The sequence below is a fragment of the Aulostomus chinensis genome, chromosome 19 (assembly GCF_037954235.1).
Source record: "Aulostomus chinensis isolate RoL2024-O1b breed Wild chromosome 19, RoL_Achi_v1.0, whole genome shotgun sequence".
Classification (NCBI taxonomy): Eukaryota; Metazoa; Chordata; class Actinopteri; order Syngnathiformes; family Aulostomidae; genus Aulostomus; species Aulostomus chinensis.
In genome coordinates this window covers 11559537-11578983 of record NC_141338.1, presented here as the reverse complement: position 1 = coordinate 11578983, position 19447 = coordinate 11559537, and the positions used below count along the sequence as shown (strand labels likewise).

General features: G+C 42.0%; 1 protein-coding gene across 2 annotated transcripts; it reads right to left on the bottom strand.

Annotated features, from left to right (window-relative positions):
• Window positions 1–10505: 10505 nt before the first annotated feature.
• LOC147244055 (TBC1 domain family member 10A-like) lies at window positions 10506–18184 on the bottom strand. Of its 2 annotated transcripts, none has more exons than XM_086187194.1 (9): window positions 17678–18184; window positions 16531–16630; window positions 15385–15492; window positions 15116–15222; window positions 14916–15030; window positions 14470–14535; window positions 13959–14148; window positions 13307–13461; window positions 10506–13160 (listed from the first exon to the last, which is right to left on the bottom strand). In XM_086187194.1, exons 1-9 carry the CDS (start codon window positions 17857–17859, stop codon window positions 12756–12758), a joined length of 1428 nt encoding a protein of 475 aa, XP_086043320.1. In that variant the 5' UTR covers window positions 17860–18184; the 3' UTR covers window positions 10506–12755. The 2 variants fall into 2 exon arrangements, with proteins under 2 accessions (XP_086043320.1, XP_086043321.1); XM_086187195.1 differs by having other exon boundaries at window positions 17577–17718.
• Window positions 18185–19447: the final 1263 nt, after the last annotated feature.

Below are 19447 nucleotides of genomic sequence, written 5' to 3'. Positions count from 1 at the left end.
CACACACACACACACACACACACACACACACACACACACATCACAGTATCTGTCTGCAGAGCATCTCTTTGATCTTTTATCGTGACCTTGCACATTTATGGGCCTGTTTTTGGTGATACTTGTAGCACCAACAGAGCATTAAGTGTGTGTTCTTGTTGTTTAGGCTTGTGTGTGTGTGTGTGTGTGTGTGCATTAGTGGGGGTTTGACAGTTGTTTGATGTGTGTGTTAAGCTGTTGCAGGCCACATGCACTGAACCCCCCTGTGCTGAGACAGCTGGTTCCTCAAGGCTTTTGTTTGTGATCCCAGTAACTCTGAGTCAGCCATCAGAAAATTCATGATGTCACACGTCTGACAGAAACGACGTGATGATAAACGCATCCCGGGGCAAACACGGAGCCATCACAGCCTCTTGCACTATCGGTCACAAACACAGTCTTATCTGCACTTTTAATTAGCTGAAAGCTGTCAAAGCTGACACTTCAAGCGCCGTCAGAGAGCTTGAGCATTTGGGCTTTGTATCCGTGCTGCTGCCCCCCTCCCCACCTAGTCTTTTCTGCATAGACAATCAGGTGATTGACACCAGCTTGTTAGACACAAGGACCAGAAGGATGAGACGTTTACACCTTTTATCACTTCTCCAGTGAATGTAGCTTCTGAGTCAGGCGGGTTTGCGTGGCTGAATTAGATGGTGAAGTGTGTGTTGGGGTGTTGTAAACATTCATTTTTCCATTGAATGAATTCTGAAGCTTTATTCATGACATTCAAGACTGGATGAAGTTAATCACCTGAAGAATTTCCCTGTAAAGAGAACTGATTTCTGATTTGATATGGACAAAAATACATTAAACCTGTGTATTCTAACTTTTAATTTCAAGTTTATCCTGTAGTTAAAAGGGTTAAAATTTAAATGGAAAGGCGCTTTGCTTAGTTTGATATCAAAATATATATTTAAGTCCTTTAATTTAATTTAATTTTTCAGTTCTGTCCTTCTTTATGTTTCTTTTTTCTCCTTTTTGTTGAAAACCAACTCCAGCAGTGTTTGGTTGACATAAAAAAACTTCCCCTGACCTTCCCTCATCATGAAAGTGAGTAGATAATTACTGACTTTTCATTTTGGGGTGAAGTGTCCCTTCAACCTCTTGCACTACAAACAGTTTTTGTGACATCCTATAAGGTGATGTCAGTGTAGCATGCAGCATATCTAGAAAAAGGAAATATAGGCTAACAGCCAATAACAAACATTTTATCTAAAGAAAACACAGTTCCAACAACTAAACATGCATGTAGCCAAAACACAGCAACAGTTTATTCCCACATCGGTGCTGCTGGTGATGGTTTCACGTGTTCTCGACACACAAACAGGATCTCAGATGAAATCTGCACCGATCCAGATGACATCGAGACCTTTACTTTCATTTTATTTATTTATTTTTTTATGTTTTGCCCATCTTGATGTGTCTTACCCTCCATTTTTCCTTTTTTTTTTTGTTTAACGTGACCTTATCCCTTTTATTAGACTGACAGAATTTAAAGCCTTGACAATTTTCTGCGGAACATTTGTAACAATAAAGAAAGAAAGAAAACAAAGACGGTATTTTATCTTGCAATGTGTGAAACTTTGTCTTTTTCTATATTGATGACATTAAAACAGTGCTGGGTTCCAGACAAAACCTTGTGTTTGAAGGTTTATCAGACTATAAAACTCAGAATCTACAACTCTGGAAAGTTGTTACAGCTGCAGTGATTGGGGCTTTTGTCTGACTGTCACTGGTTCAGCATCAGGAATGTGCTGCTGGTGTGCTGGCACAGGCCTCTGGGCCATTGTAGTGCCTTCCTTCATGCAACAGTCGGACCTGTGTTCTTCCCGGACAACCCTGCAATGTTTGCATCTCCGGACATTAACGGCCTCAAGCCAGATTTGATTAACATCCCAAATACACTAATTCGATTTCCATTTGCTGTGGCACCAATCAGTCCATCCTGGCTGAATCTGTTCTGTTTGCATAAATCAGATTCACTCACTATTGTCCACACGGGTTTTCCTGTTCAGGGTCATGACACTCAGCAAAGTGTTGGGAGGAAAGGTTTGTGTGTTCCGATGGACGCGTGCAATCACAGGGCACTTTCTTGACCCTAATCAGCACATATGCAGGAGGTTGCAAGATGGTTTTTTTATGAGCTTATAGCCCTGATGACCCCACTGCAGGCAGCTCCTTACCCTCCACAGAAGTCCGGACACCCAGCTTGTGTTAGTTGGTCAGTCAGCCAGGAGACTCTGTTGGTATGAATCTTCCTGTTTCTTGTCGTCTGAGCCAAATTCAAAATGTTTATCAAATATTCACGTGAGGAGAAGAGAGGAAAATCCCTAACAGTTTTCATGAGGAGGTATAAATAAACTTGGAGCGGTCAGAGAAAATTAGAACTGAAGAAAGGCGGGTCCCGGTCAAGTCTCTTCCGCAGGACAAGAGTTGAAATCAGACAGAACAAAAGGGAGAGGGTTCATTCATCATTTATAGAAGCGGTGAGGTAACACATGTCCTCTCTGGTCTGTTTATACAACAGGTTGTACCAGAGCTCACTTCCTGTCTTAAGAAAGAAGGTCAGTCTGCTGCAGAGGGATAATGTACAGCCAGGATGACCCAACAAGAAAGATTTTGGTATCTTATTGATCTTATCAACTTACTATCTTTAACTTTCCAAAATTTTTTAAACTTTGCACCAAAACACTCTGAAATCACAGGAACTGCAGGGGCCCGAGGGTAAAATCAGCACCTAGAACGTGTAACGCGATCTCAATGTCATTATACAGTCATGCTTTAAAAGCCCCAAGTCACATTTACGGGACATTTAATACAATACACACTCTTTAATCATTTTCAGATTAGTTGTGCATGTCTTTCCAAGACCAGTGGGTTCACAGTAATCGAGACCTGACCAGGGGCCAGATGTAGAATCGAAGTGTACATAAAAGTACGTGGATAGACGGTTTTCAACACAAAAACTGATATTTATAAAGAACACACTCTGTTTTTGGCTTTAGACCGATGTGAAGAGTCAGAAATTGGCACAGCAGAATGTCTTATTCCATCGTGGGTGTGTTTTTTTTTTTTTTTTATAACTCGATTTATCTGTTTCGTGGTATTAATTGACATTCACTGTGAACAATTTTTAACGTTAACACGTAAATGTCATGTCCTCCCCAGAGCCACACAAGTAGACAGATCATGTCTTGTCTGTGCTGGATGAGAGACCCCCAGAGACAGTTAAGCTAGCACAATGAATGGCGGTCGGACAAGTTAGCGTACCTCCGTCTTGCTCGCTTAGCTTCTAAACTTTTAATTCCTCCTCTGTGTGTTCTAGTTCAAAGGTTCAGGATCTTAGTTTGTGCCCCTCCTCTCTTACAAAGTCAGCCATGATTATTTGCAGAGTTTGCTCTTCCAATGGTCAAGAGACACTTTGTTTTGTTGGCAAAGTCAAATCACTGAGCCCAGTCAGGAAAGGTCTGGTTGCATATTTCTTCAAAAATTACAATGTCTCATAATTTCTCAATGTTATACACAACCTAAGCTCTTTTAACACAAAGGAACTGGTGGCTGGAAGTTGGTAATGTAAAGTTGTATTTACTCCTTTAAAAAAAAACTAAAAAAAAACACATTTAAGAGGAACAAAAGAAGCAGACACTTTATCAAATATACTGAGTATTTCTTAAGTTGCATTTCTTCTCCAGGATGCCTGACTGATATTATTCTCCAAACCATGATGAGTCAGAACAAGCGGTGGTACAGAGTCTGTGAGAATGACTCCAAATGCACTCCGCGATTTAAGAAAGTGTTTAAATCTTCACCCTTCAAGCGTAACATGAACTGTTTCATCGATCCTCATGGCTGTATGAACTTCACAGCTTTTGAAACACAAGTCGGTTTGGTTTCAAGGGTTAAGAGATGCATGCACACACACACACACACACACACACACACACACACACACGTATAAAACACACTCTCCAATCCTCCGTTCACACACTTTGTAACATCCATGACTACACTGGGTGCAATACAATAAGCTATTGTAACTTCAAACCAAAGGGCTCGACCCCCATATGCTTTTGTCATTAGTTTCAATTATAACAAGCTATGAGGTCACCCATGGTAATGCAGACATCCTTGACTCTCGCTCTCAACACACACACACACACACACACACACACACACTGCAAAAATACTGTATACTGCTGAATTTGGTTTTTATTTTTCAGGTTAACTTTGACAGTTGTGATAATCAGACTGATCATTTTGCTGCTCCTTCGTCTCTTCTTCTGTGATATTTTCATTCAGCTTGTGTACCCTGCCACTACCCTCACCTATGTTGCAATCAACCAGACTCAGCAAGTAACGCTAAAATCTTGGACCCTCGCAGTGCTTCACCACAGGAAGCCAGAATTAGCAGTTACTCTGGTTGTAACTGCAGTTCTATGAGTCCGGGTGTTGCCTCTGTGCAGCAACTACATCCATCCATCCATCCATCCATCCATTTTCTTCTGTTTATCCTGTTAAGGGTCATGGGGGGACTGGAGCCTATCCCAGCAGCTTTCGGGCATGAGGTGGGGTTCACCCTGGACGGGTCGCCAGTCCAGGGTGAACCCTTACCCAGATACCAGCATGCCCATCGGTTCTGACATCCATCACCAGGACAATGCCTCACTCCTCCTGGAGCGGACGACGTCTGGACAAAATGCGGACACAGTCCTGGTGCTGATGCAGCAGAACCCATGCAAACAGCGCCACAGGTAACCCATGTGATGAGCCAGTGATGGGATAGTGGAAACCTATTTTCGGTCGACATTTTTATTCACCAGACATTTCAGTCACTGTTATCACAGGCTGCCTCGCTTCTCCGGCTCACCATCAGTATCAGCCTGTCCCAGTTAAGCCTGTCCCAGGTTTATCAGAAAACACACACACACACACACATGCACACACAGATACACACACGCACACACCTCTGCTCCCCCCTTCTTTTGTATATCCTCTCTGAGCTCCTGGTTTCCTCGGCCGGGAGAGAGGAGGGGAGTTTCGATGCACAGGAAGAGAGGAGACAGCAGGGATGTGACACAACAATGGCAGGAAGTGGCTTCAGATCAATACAGATAAGTACTAAACACAACACAGAAAGTGCAAACTAACAAATATCCCTGCAGAGGAGATAAACAGGGAAAACACACACACACACACACACACACACACACAGCATGATATCAAATATACAAACAGGATATTCATTGATCTGTTTGATTGTTAAACACGCACAACAATTAAAAAACATTCTTGCATATAAATGGCTGTCATTGAAGAGTTATTCATTTATCCCCATAAACTTAAACAGTTTTTTTATATAATCCTGAATAAGCTGCTGTACAAATCAAATAACAAAAACAAATGACTCACAATGCAAAGGAGGTCTGAAAATAAGAAGAGATTAAATGAGCTGTAACGCAGGAAGCTAAAACATAGGGCTGCAACTGGAGAGGAAAGGTTGTTCAACAGTTCAGAGGTCACAACAAGGTCCCTCAAGCAGAAAACCTGATCGGCCTGGAGGTTGTGTGAAGTGTAAACAGAAGACTAGCTGTCTGCTGGCAAACTGAAATCAGTGGAGAGAGGCCAAAATAACTGGATGATGTGACATTCTACCGTCCGAATCCTATCTGCAGACAGGAAAGACTAACTGGCTCACGCTACCAGGACACACACACACACACACACACACACACACACACACACACACAGATGTCTGAATCAAAGTTTGAGAAAACAACAAAACGCACGACTTTATCGAGCTCTTAAAACGATAGGGAGGGCGTGATTGAGGAAATTACAGTCTAGAAGAAAAGATTTAATCGATAGACTGGCTTGTGTTGGAGAGGAGTTCATTTTAGACACACTGGATTGCTCTTAGTCAAGAAATAGACTGTTTAATCTTAATCCTTCTTGTTCTCTTACTCCCTGCAATATTTCTGATCTGCTGTCAGGAAAAAAACCCACTTGTTCCTGATATCGGCAGTCACTCACAAACAAACTTATTGCATTCCTATTCTATTACGGCAAATTTAACAAAAGTCAACTTTGGTTTCATCAATTATATGATTTTAATGGGCAGCTGCTACAGCAGGGAATGTTTCGCGCTAAATTTGTACAGCATTTGAACTGCAAATGTCACCCATACACAGGAAACTAATCGCTGCAGAAGAGAGGGCTTCCATCTGTCTGTTAACTTGGCAAGAGCTGGCAACAGTGTCTTTTGTCTAAATTCAAATCTTTGCGATTATTTCCTCCGGTGAAACTCACACATTAAGACAGAAAGACAATTTACACGATTAATTCATTTATACATTTTTTACTTCCCAGAATTTTCCACCTTAATACAAGTGTTAAGTATTGTGCAAATATGCAATTTCTGCAGAAAAGAACCAAGAACAGTGCTTTAAATCGAACCTTATGATTCATAAGAACCTCATTTGGGCTGTAAAGGCGATCAGGGGAATCCCTGAGTGGGATACAACAGGTGTGCAGTGTTATTACATGCTACAAATTATACCCTCGCCTCCAAAAAAACATGAAGCTGATGATCTGAGCCCATTGGGGTTACATTTCCAACTACTGTTATCCTGAGGAAAACCATAAAAGGACACACACACACACACACACACACACACACACACACACACACACACACACACTTCCTGTTCACTGTCCAGAGAGCATGTGTGACAACCTCTACTCCGACTCTGCTTCCTGTCCCACACGTGCAGCTCTGCTACTTGAAATTTTTTTTTTCCAGTGCCCTTTTCAGCCAAACATGGAAGAAGAAATGGCTGCACCTTGTATCGCTCCTCAGTTCAACCTTTTTCGAATGCTGGGATGCCGTATGAAAGCGAGAGATGAACTCAAACGCTAAACTTCACTTGAAGAATGTTAATGACGGGACCATCAATCTGCGTTCCAGTAACAGGGTTGACCACTTTCAAATTGCCTGTGCATGTCAAAGTCTCAACAAATGATGATGTCCATATATGGTCAGGGAGTCTGAAACGGGAACTTTTTGGACCAGTGCCGAACCTTTCGATGGGAGTCGGCAGTTAAAACCTGCAGAAGCATAACCTTCTTTTCTCAATGCAAGCCAAGTGTTCTCAACCCAAAATGTCAGATGGTTCATTTCACAGAAGGTGCCCAGAAACTGTCTGTAAAAGGGTGGATACTCTCAAAAGAATACTTGGCAGGTGATTGGATGAACCATCCGTCTATCACAGGCTAACTTCTACCACACAGATCAAATAACACAGAAGCCTAAGCCAGTCTGTGGATGAGAGAAAAGACCTTGTCCATGGTGAAAACCCATCAGTACCATATCATTGATACCATAGCAACACCTACGCTAAACCTCCTCAGGGACCGACGCTGCTGTTTTGAACAAAACACAACCAAACCACGCCCCTTCCTCCATAAAGGACACTGACTGGTCTGAACCACTCCACCGCTGACACCGATGCATCACTTGAAAGCCTGACTGGTGGTTTCTCGTGATCTCATGATGGTTTGACCCACCAGCTGCCTCGTTCTTTGGGCATAATCTTAGTTGAAATTTTTCCACGGCACTGACACATCGTAAGCACGTTAAAGTCAAATTCACTGTATGAGTTCTGTGGTCTCTTTAAAGCACAGAGCTGTAGGTGATTGATGGTTTGTTCGCATCTGCATCTGATGGTGATGGAAACATTGGTCTGTTCAGTCAAAACAGGACTTGGGTGCAGTTATTGTGCACAGTTTGAAAATGTAAAGACAGGATTGGTTTGCGTTCTCTTTTTCATAAAAACATACCACAATAATGTTGGATGATATTCAAAAATGCATGCAAACAACAAACCATTATAACACAGGATTTTTTTTTTTCATGCCCTTGACCTCTATCCCTCCTATAGGTGGAGGGCATGAAGGGGGTTCAAGCAGGCAGGGGATAAAGGTCCAGACCTTCAGCTCGGCCTTTGTTACCAAAAAGCTTTAGAGGAGCTTTGTAGCTCCTGAAGCCAGACTTTAATCTCCTAGACGCTTCACACATATGGCCTCATGAGATCATCCACCTCTCTATACTCAGCCATAAACAGCTTCAGTGTATAAACAGACATCACATGTGTACGGTAGCTGCACACACACACACACACACACACGCACGCACGCACACACACACACACACACACACGCACGCACGCACACGCACGCATGCACGCACACACACGCATGCTGACTGGACCTTTGAAAATTAGAGGGATACATTTTAGTCCTTAATTGAGCATTTGAGGTTGAGTCATCGCGAACTTCAGAGAAAGAAAGTTCAACACTTAAGATCGATAGAGCCACACCCCCCTGAAAAAGCCATTAAAAGTAACATTTTCATAGATTAAACCTGCAGTAACAGGCTCCACAAGTGGTAAAAAGAGCTTCTGGGTGTGAAGGTGACGCGTTTGAAGTGTTTTGCTAGAGTGAATTTGGTTAGTGCTGAAAGCCGGTGAAGAATCTAGTTGAAGACCTCGATTCCTCTAAAATGGAAACAGTGAAATATCATCATCAAGCATCAGATATCTCTTATGAAGCCTAGTGAGGAGGAAGTGGAAGGAACGCTGTGTACTCTGCATAGTAAGTTTGCACTCCAGACCAGTGATGACAAAATTTGTGTCATATGCCTGCTAACAGCAATGTAAACAAGTAAGTTATGTTAGTTAGTTAAGTAAGTAATGTAACATCTTAGCTTTTGCTGTTCAGAGTCCAAACTTGGATGGACAAAACAATTCACCAGAAGATGGAGAAATTGACTGGCAACTTACTGCACCATTATAATCTTCATCAAAATCTTCATTTTCAGTATGCAGGTCGATACTAGCGAGCTAGCTCAGAGGCAACTTTGTCTATGTGACCCGCGTCATCATTAATGGAGGCAAAAATGGTTGTGGTGCTTTTCCAGAGAAGTGAAATCCTGCCTCATACTATTATAGGGTGCCGAGTTGAGTTTCTGAAGTGGATTACTTTTGTAAAACTGAAATTGGACTTCCAAGATCATATTTCATCTTCTCACCAGGGGTTGTATATAGCAACACACCCATGCTAATATAGATGGGGGTTTTCTCACACACACACACACACACACACACACACACACACACACACACACACACACAAAATTTGCAATCTGTATGCCTCTGCAGCAACATGGAGTGGAAGAAAAGGTCATTCCAAGCAAAAATACATAAAATAATACAAATAGTGCTTTGGTTTGCAGTTTATGATTTGACCGTTTTTATGGACTATTTTGGCCACTTGGCTCATAAAGTTTTTGAAAAGGTTTCTATGATGCTCTTGTATTCAACACCGCCAAAGCAACACGCAACCACAACTGTTCTGCTACAGCTGAATGTGTCCTTCTGCTCTGTAGCTTAGCCATGACCAGCAGTCTCCCATCATCTGACAGCGAACGTCCCTGTGAGCTTGAGCAGGGAGACAGACATGCGGGTCAGGTTTGGATTGGAGGGTGGAGTTGGGATGAGGTGGAAGAGCTAACATTGTTTACATGTGGAGAAAGAGGGAAGCTAGAAAGGTAAAAACGCTTTAATGAGGGGTAGGAAGAATCGGGAAGCTAACAAAAAAATCTGTCAATGATCAACTTGTTAGTTTTAATAAACTAAAATGCTCCCTCTCATCTTCATCACTTCGTGTATTTCCTGAACATAGAATTATCTCGTTACGAGTCGTAGAATCACACGAGAATATTAATGCAGTTACATCTGATGAAGCCATCTTGAACTAAATTGAAACGGTTGTCAGGTTTCGCTGGCTGAGCCAATGAAAATGTCGTAAAGAGCATTCTTGGCTGTCATGCTCTCGAGCCGCAGCTGAACGTTGTCGAAGAAGAAGAAGAAGTAGAAGGCCTGTATACACTCCATTCAGAGGCAAAAGGCTGGTGGGTGAGGCGCTTTGGACGCTGCTGCTGCTTGCTGTGGGAAATTGCCTCATTTGAGATGCAAATTCCTCAAAGAGCTGAAAGACCCGGAGAAACAGGTGTCCGAGGAAGTGTGCTACTGCATGGGTGGGTGGGTGCGAGGGTGCTGAATGATAACACAGAGTGTGTCTGTGTGGTATTCTCCTGTCGCATTTTCGTCAGTACTTTATGCAGGCAATAAGATGTCTTGAGTGTGACAAGGCTGCAAGTAGCCGTTAGTTTCATCGATGACTCGGCTGTAAAACGCCATGAAATTTGAATGAGGCTTATAATGTGTTCAAATTGCTTCTTTTGCACTATTGGAACATTTTCTGTCTTCATAATAACGATTAAAAAAAAAAAAAGCAGCTAATCCTTCGATGGAGTTAAGGCTGTAACCAGCAAATGTTTGACAAACAAAACAGAAAAACAACTCTGAAATGGTTAATCAATGATCAAATAGTTGATCAATTTTTCCTTTGAGCAATTGATTCTATTTTTACAGTTCTACAGTACAGAATAAGAAATTGAGACAGATGTGCAAAATCCAGCTGTTTGTAATTTTATTGATTCAAATTTAATTTGGTAGAAAAAAAACAGCATGTAGATTTGATTATCAATCAACTGATCAAATAGATCACAAACACAGTAATAGTGTGGAAAAACAGCAGAATGTAGTTGCACTTTTACAATCTCCGCAACGGATCAAGACTGCTTCACAAAGATAGTGGAGTTTCTTTGTCGCAAATACTGAAACAGAGAACTCAACAGAAGTCTGGGACCCTTAGGAATCAAGAGTTCTGATCCCTGCATGAGGCTCAGCGCTGCCATCTACTGTTCAACAAATTCAACTGCAGCATGCTAGAGTGGGTTTCCACTATGAAACCAAATGTTGGCGTAAATGCGAAAATAAAAGGCTTCAATCCGCCTTTGACTGAGAGAAAATATACACACGACGTACACGTCGACATTCTCCATAGTGCTTAGAGTCAACCAATAGCTCAACATGTCTCCATCATAACAAACCGACGTATGTGCAGTTCAATGACGATCAGTCAGATATCCTTGACTTCTTCACTCTACACGGTGTCAGGTCAAGTGTCTACACATTCTGCGTGCAAGTTTATGGCTCCCACGGCTTTTGTTGGTTCTGGGCTGGAGCTGCAACAACCGATTAATCGATCAAAAGAATATCAATCGCCGGCTATTTTGAAAATTGATTTACTATTTGAGTCTTTTTTTCATACAAAAATGGTCAAACATTTGCTGGTTCCAGACTCATAGCTTTAAGAGTTTTAAACTTTTTTTGCCATTTGTAACAGAAAATGTAGTCTTCTGAATGTCGGATGAACATAATAAACCATTGAACAATTGTATGGGTTATTTTGATTGGCTTTTTTTTGTTGTTGTTTGGAGCATTTTACAGACTTAACAACTGATTGAGAAAATAAATGGTTAATCAATTGAAATACGGCAATCGTTGGTTGCAGCCCTAACGTGAACTGCTAAATATTAAGATTTTACTGTGACTTTGAATCAGAGCAGCTCTGCCAACATCATCATCTCTCAATGCTTCTTTAACAGTAAAATCTGATTTTGTTGAGTCACTGGTCCCACAAACCCTTCAGCATGACAGGACAATAATCACATGTGGCAAAATTTCATTCACACCATAAATATCAACTCTCCCAAACTGATTTATACATATTCCAAGAAACTGAGTGAACAACTCAGACAAAATTCATCTGAAAAAATATTCGTGAAAAATCTTTGGCTTTGTTGCACAATAATCCCTGAACACTTTTTCCTTCATTTGATAGTGCACAGTGAGTCTGTTTTTAGCTTGAGTCAGATGTCAGTGCGCCCTCAAGTGTTCAAAAAGAGCAAAGACGCTGGTAGGAGCAGAGCGACAGTCAACGAGTGGATCTGAAATCCAGCACTAACGATCAATGTGAATCTCTGAGTTGATACGATTGTAGGCACAGAGGAAGACTAGACAAGCGAAGTGCTGTACAACAAAGACTTCAGCAGTGAAGACAATTTTAGCCTGCTTACAAAAGGCAATAGCATCAGTAGCTGTGAAGTGTGTGAGCTTGTGTGTCCAGTCATTAAGATGGTAGCTGCTTCATTCTTCCCCAAAATAAGAGTCCAAAGGGTTAATTCACCTTCTACTGTTGCCCAGAGAGAAGCACACACTTGAGTTCCCACAATCTTTTGAGTTACACTCTCATTTCATACTAAACGTTCATAAGCGTACAACTTTGCGAAAAGCATAGAACAGAGAATTCCGTGTAAATTAAATGATCGTTTTTGTCAAATTGTCCTTGATTAACTGATTGATTTTTTTTTTTTGAGAATTACTTGATAAATTTAAGCAAGTGAGTGTTTTCAACTGAAACTGTGAAACAGACGGAGCCTCCCAAGCACCACATCCCCCTGATGAAACTCCTTACCATCAGGTGATGAGGCTGACGACTGGACGCGTAGGAGCACAGGTAGGAGGAGGCAGGTGGTAGTGGGGGGGCTCCAACAGCAGCAGGGGGATAGGGGATGGGGGGGTAGAGTTGGGTTGTGAGTTAGTGATAGGGGAGAAAAACAGGGAAAAAAAATAAGGGAAAATAACTAGGAGCTGTGGATGTAAATGAAAAATGGACTTGAACCTCTCCATTTTGGAGCAGTTTGTTATGTTGCCTGAGTGGAATGACTGACGTGTAAACACTCGCCCTGCTACCTGCTACAGGTATGTGTCATGCTCTGCACTGCTCAGACTCTCTTTCGACCCTTGTACAGTCACTTGATTGAGGAGGGGTGAAAGGTCACCGGAAGGAGGGGGAGGATTAACCGTCTCCTGAGGTGGCACGACTGTTTCCTTCTGCGTCTCTTCTTCAGTCTTTCTACCGTTCTTGGTGTCCTCTGCTGACTTCCCGTCCTTCACAGGTGCCAGAGGAGACTCCACGATAATGGTGGGCCTCTGTCTTAAATCCTGTCGGCTGGGCGGCTCAGCAGCCATGATGGCCTTGGCGCCGTGCATCCTGGGAGGGGACTTACAGTTTAGATCTCCATGAGTCTCTTTCCAGCGCCGCAGCTGAGCGAAGTGTTCCTTCTCAATGTCTTTCTCAGACACGGACAACTCAAGAATCTGATATGTGAAGCATCAGAAAAAAAACAGGTTTATTTGTCTTTTTATAGCAGTTACCATAGCAACAGTTAGGCAAAGAATGTCCCTACAATCAGACAGACATCACAGTATGCGTTCAGGGTAAAAACACAACAGTATAACCGTACCTCCCGCACCAGGAAGTTCTCCTGCATGTACTGCGGCTGTATAGCTCTGAGAAGCTCCATTGTCTCGTAGAGACCTTGACAAGACTTCAATTTCTCTTGAGATCCCAGCATGCATTTCAGGAGAACCAGGCCCACTCTGAAGAGGATCTTCACTCCTGAAACAGAGACCCTCATCAGAGCACATGCAGCTGGAGCAGCAGCATCTCTTCTATCAGATCCTAAACTATTATTATCAATCATCCCCATGCGTTTTGCTCAGCTACAGAAACCATTCAACCACAAACATGTTCAGCTCCTGAACAAAATTTTACATTCCTACCTTTCCTACTTTCTAAAGTATCCAGATGGGTTTTTTTGGTTTTGTTTTTTTTACAACCTTAAAATTCAGCTTATCAAATTTTCTGGCCCTTATTTTAGCTTTCTGAACTTCACTGAACAGTTTGTTGTTCTGATGGTTCTCGTGAGAGGTCCTCCAGGGCTCGTTTTAGACTTACAAAGATTCCCATTTGTAAAACGTGTGTTTTCACCCCACGGAGTGAACAAATTGTTCTGTTTGTGGTTGTTAGACTGGCACGGAATCAATTATGGAGCTGCTCAGCTGATTATGGTGAAAGCAGATGAGTCTGGACATGGATATCTCGCAGCCTCGCACCCTCACAGAGGAACATGTCCCAGACGCGTAGAACCGACACCCACGGAAGAGTGCGAGAGAAGGCACACATGAACCACTCTGTCATGTACAAGATGGGCTCCAGCTTGTGTTTCTTCAGGTGACGGTGGGCTAAAGGAGAAACCTTTCGTAGCAGAGCGTACAGGATCTCGCCGTCCAGTTGGATCGCCTCCTGTGGGGGCGGCACAGGTAACAGTTAGAGGACAGAGAGAGAGAGAGACCAGACAGAGGATTGTCTGATGAACTCATCCTTATTATGTTATTAGGACAGTCACCAGCTCATAGACACACTAGTCAGATAAGCAGCAGCTAGCTAAACCCTGCAGCATCAGAACAGGACTACCGTAGGTAGCTAACTGTTACACCCAGTCTTCTTAGATTTATTGTGTTCGGGTGGATAACAATTGACCCGAGGAACTCTGTAAATACGTAACCTGTTTACAGTCTAGTAATGTGGTCAAACAGCTGACGGTGCTGCTGTCAGGAACCTTACCAGCCCTGTGCTGTAGTATCCAGGAAGGTATTTCTCACAGATTTGGACAAGAACCCAGAATGCATCCTAGGAGGGTAAAAAAAAAAAAAAATTGTTAGAGGAAGAAAAAAAATGTGATTAATGTTAAAGAAAACTGCAGAGAAGAGACAGGATGTACAGAGACAATACGTGGGGGAATTAAATCAAACATTTACGGAATTAAATATTGCATTATGTATTCAAAACAGAAGTATGATGTATTTTGATTTGCTAGACGAATTTATGGAATGGCTTGGACATGAAACTAAAGCAAATTTCATCAGAGTTTTTACTTTTTATAGCTTTTTGTGCATCGTTATTCTTGGTTGTTTGTGTAGTTTTCATGCTAAATAAACTCATGCATTCACACTATTTGATGTGGTTTAATATTGGAGAAACAGCACGAGTTAAGGTTGGTGCGAGCTCACCTCAGCTGGCATATGCATCAGTAGCACAGCAGCGACGGGAGCCTGAGCCTGACAGTAGCCCTCCTCAGGACGATGCAGGGTGTACGCCTTCAGCACGCGGAACAAGTCTTGCTGCCTACGAGCGCGACAAACACAAATATGAACTGACAAACCGTATTCAGCTCACGACATGGAGCCTCCTGAAAACAAAGCTGCTTTACCCATGACCTCCTTTAGCTGCAAACATTTCATGGAAGGGAAACTGTCGATGGAGGTCTCTCTCAATAATATCTACCCATTTAGGTTCTCCAGGGTGGCTGTCCAGCTCCTTAACACACAAACATTTTTCTGTCAGCCCATCAAACACATATGTACAATCATAGATCGTAGTTCTGATCCATACTGCACACAGGCATTGTAATTATATGCTCCAGACAGTATTTGGATATTAATTTCAAAGACAAGATCATACTGAACTCATAAACCTGACCTGGAACTTGCCCTGGTTTTGCTCCCTCTTCACTTTTGCCCCTGTAAGGTAGAGCCATGCCCGGCCACGCAGCGATGGAGGGATCCCCTTCTGACAGCGCTCTTTCACCTACTCATCAACACACACCCACACATGCACACACAGTTATAATCTGCAAGAATATCACAATACTTCCAAAAGAAATTTACGGAAATGTTCAGCGAAGAGACTCCTGGATAAACAAATCCTGGCGTCACTTAACACTGGAGTCTATGGTGCAGTTGGAAGTTACTTCTGTCATTTGAAGAGTCACAGATAGATAATTATGTTGCATGAACACTCCAGCAAAAGAGAAAAAAAATGTATGAAATGTAGAAACTATGATCCTCTCTACTCCGGACTCTGGACATTCCACCACAAAAATGTCTGGCAATAATGAAGTAATAAGTCAGTGCAAGTTCTCAGTCATCCAGGTCATGGTAGGTAGGTAGGTAGGTCAGGTCAACAAGTCCAGTTGCCTCCGCTTAACTTTTAGACAATGAAGTAAAAAATAATTCCTGTATCTGCCGCCTCCTTGGTGGTGGGACTGAAAGGGACATAGGTGTATCAGGAACTTTCCAGGTTACATGGCAAGTTCTTCTTCTTTTTAGAACCTTTCCCATTGCACGCACCCATGGGTACAGATGTTTTTCAGATTCAGGTATACGTGACTGATCCTGTTCCCATTCCAGAGAGGATTTTTTTTTTTTCCTGGTGTGAAAGAAGGGAAAGGTTTTGTGAAAACAACACTGGAGAATGGTATCTTGGGCTTGTATACAATCTTTAGAAGCTGTCGGAAAAGCAGCATGGAGAACTGTGACCGTGTCTAAGATGGATTTTTAGCTCCAGTCTGTTTTTCAAACTCAAAGCGGTTAAATAAGCATGTCTAACGTAGAGTCAGTTGACCCGGGACTGAATCCTTATAAAGCCTGATACCACTGCAGAAAAACCCCAGTTGTTAGCAGTTTTTTTAAGGGCTTTAGTTAAATTTACAACAGAATTATTAAATGTTTATTTATTCATGCTCCACAATGGCCCAATGAGCACTGGAGACACTCCTAATGGTGTCTATTTGCATAATGCAAACTTCTGAAGGTCGTGAAAATCCAATCAGATCATAAACCAGACCTTCTTGTGTTTTTTGGCCATCCACTTGTCCCAGCTGTTGAGCATCTCCAGCCATTTTGCCTCGCGCTGCCTCAACACCTCAATGGGGATCTCCTCAGCTCTGTGGAGAGAAGAGACACAGTAAGACAAAGACAGTAAATAGCAAAGACTTCAAGCACTTGCTGCCCTTCTTTTACATACAAGCTCATACAAACATTCAGTCACAACGGTTCCTCTGTATTCTGTTACTTCCCTGAACTTATGAGGGCCGCCCCATCATCATCATCATCATCATAAATGGCTCATCTCTTCCTCCTCTACACAGGAAACCTACTCTCAGGAAAAATAGTGGAACACTTGAAATCCGCTGCCAAGTGCATGAAAACAGGAAGCTGTGAGACAACGTTCCCCTCGCCAAGATCTCTACAGAGCCCAAGTGAACACTAACAACTCGAGCTGACCCACCGAACACCAGCTGGAGACCAGTGACATACAGATAAAATGCAAACTGCTGGCTGACAGTTTTTACATATCAAAGCCGAAATCAAGTTTGCATGTTGTTATATTGAGAGAAATAAGAATACTGTAGTTTGTGGCCATGGTTACATGTTGGGTTTTGACTTGTTTTTCATGCCCATAGAAGAATATTTTTTGTGGCTTTAGCAGGAGACAAAAGCGTGACTACAGAGCCAAAAATGGTTTTGGCCGGGGGGGGGGGACTTGACCTGAGTGAGAGTTAACTGATAAGATTACGAATTTAAAAAGTAAATGTACTCTGCTGCAAACATTAAGTATATTTTTAGACTTACAACAATGGAGATATCAGCCGAAGGATCATGAGTAGGAGGATTTAAACTTAAATTGTTTAATTAATCTTAACCTGCAATACTTTGGATAAAGTGGTCCAGTTGACAAAAAAAGCAAGCTATGAATCAGAGTCTGACAGTTGGTTTCCTACATTCAGATACAAAACGTATTGAATTCAGAACAGGAGGGATTTCTCCTAAAAGGAAAATGACAGCTTGTCACGGGAAGGTTTGTTAAATGAGAGAACTTTTCACCTTTACCTGTCTGTCAGTGCATTCTTTAAGGAAGTCCTTGGAAACACCAAATAAACCCAGCCATTCCTCACAGATATAACAAGGGAGACTTCTGCAGCTCAACTTACGAGACCGTGGGGCACTGCTGGGCTCCACCGGTGAAGCCGTACTTATCAACCGGTTTCTCCGCGAGGATGACACTCCCGTTCTGCTCCAGGTCGGAACCAGACGAACCGGTCTTTCCATTATCCGTCAGTCTCTCCGTGCTGCCTCGCATATCAAGTCTGTTACACTGCTCAGTTTTTGCCATTTATCCAGCCGCCCTGTGATTATTTTCTCTCATTACTTCCTCCCTCGCCTGCTAGGGTACTGATTAGCTAACTGTCACATCGACGCTAACTAGCGTTAGCAGCTAGGAAGATCAGCTTCCCTGCTGCTTCTTCATGCTAAAAAAAGCCACCCATTTTCATAGTAACCCTCCTCACTTTGATACACAGTTAATGTCGGGTCAATCTTTTAAAACGCAGCTCAGGTCTGTATACTCGTATTAACTCCGAAGCTGACGTGCTAGCATAACACAAGTGTCAGCTGACACTGATTTAAGCCGGAATCTCTGCTGTCAGCAGGAATGTAGGCTCACTGGTGGCTACGAAGAAGAAAGAGCAGATAAAGTAAACAGACCATCCCTGGCATCCCCGCTCTCGGCTGCCATCCAACGGTACTAGTGAGAATTACAACAGACTGTTCAGTAATTTTGTATATTAAATAGTTGTTTTTTTTACCTAGACGCATTTTTTTTAAATCATCTATGTATTTTTAATGTATAGATGTGTCATTTATCTTGCCTCATATTTTGGACTAATTTGCTGTAAATGTATTTTCAGAAAATTTGCTTGTATATTTATTTTCTCATCAAATTGACAGCTATTAGTATATTGTTGATTTATTTTCCACTTAATTTTGCGATTAAATACTTTTTTTTTTTTAGTCAAGATTACCTACAGCAGTAGCGCCTTTCCACAGGTTTTCACAAGGTCACGAAAACCCGAAATTTGATGTGTATCACAGAAAACAAAGTATTTCTGCTTTATTAGGATATTATAGTATGCTTGGCAAACAAATTCAGAGGCTTTAAGCAAGGAAAGAAGCAATACAACAGTAAATGTTTGCTATAATCAAATTGAATAAACTATGAAAAAGCAACATTTACACATAATAATCAGAAATCTTGTAAAATACTTTATTTGTCCTGGTTCATCAATATGCTCCATTCAGACATTTTTTTCCTTCATTTTTCATAACGACCTGACTACTATAAAAAACACAACACTATTGAACAAAAAGTTTCATAAAACCTGTTCAGTAAAAGTAGATGTCATTCATGTACAGCAAGGATGAAACTACTCCAACACATTATGTATAAATACTAGATTCTTTATTTAAATATTGTACATATTTGAAAACATATTTACATAAATTAGACCTGCATTGTTACATCGTAGACACAGATGCATCTTTCATACGCACAAACATCGCCTGCTGGAAACGGGACAATCATACCATAGAGACAGAAGCACCTTTGAGAACTGCTGGACGAAAGGAGAGAAAACACAGAGGGGGCTGGGCAGCGTAGACGTCACTGACAAACACAGGGCAACGTGGACCAGACAAGCTTGCAATGACGGGAAAGGCCTCTTAAGTACAGGTCTAGCAATTTAAGGCTGAAACTGCGCTCCCCTTTATACTGCAAGTTCACAGAACCATTACCTTTCTCACCCCCAACCCTCCTTCTGCCTGCATACACACACACACACACACACACACACACACACTTGCCTGACAAATATCTTTGAAGTGAATACAAGCTCAGAACCTTTACACACAAAACCATTAAGAAC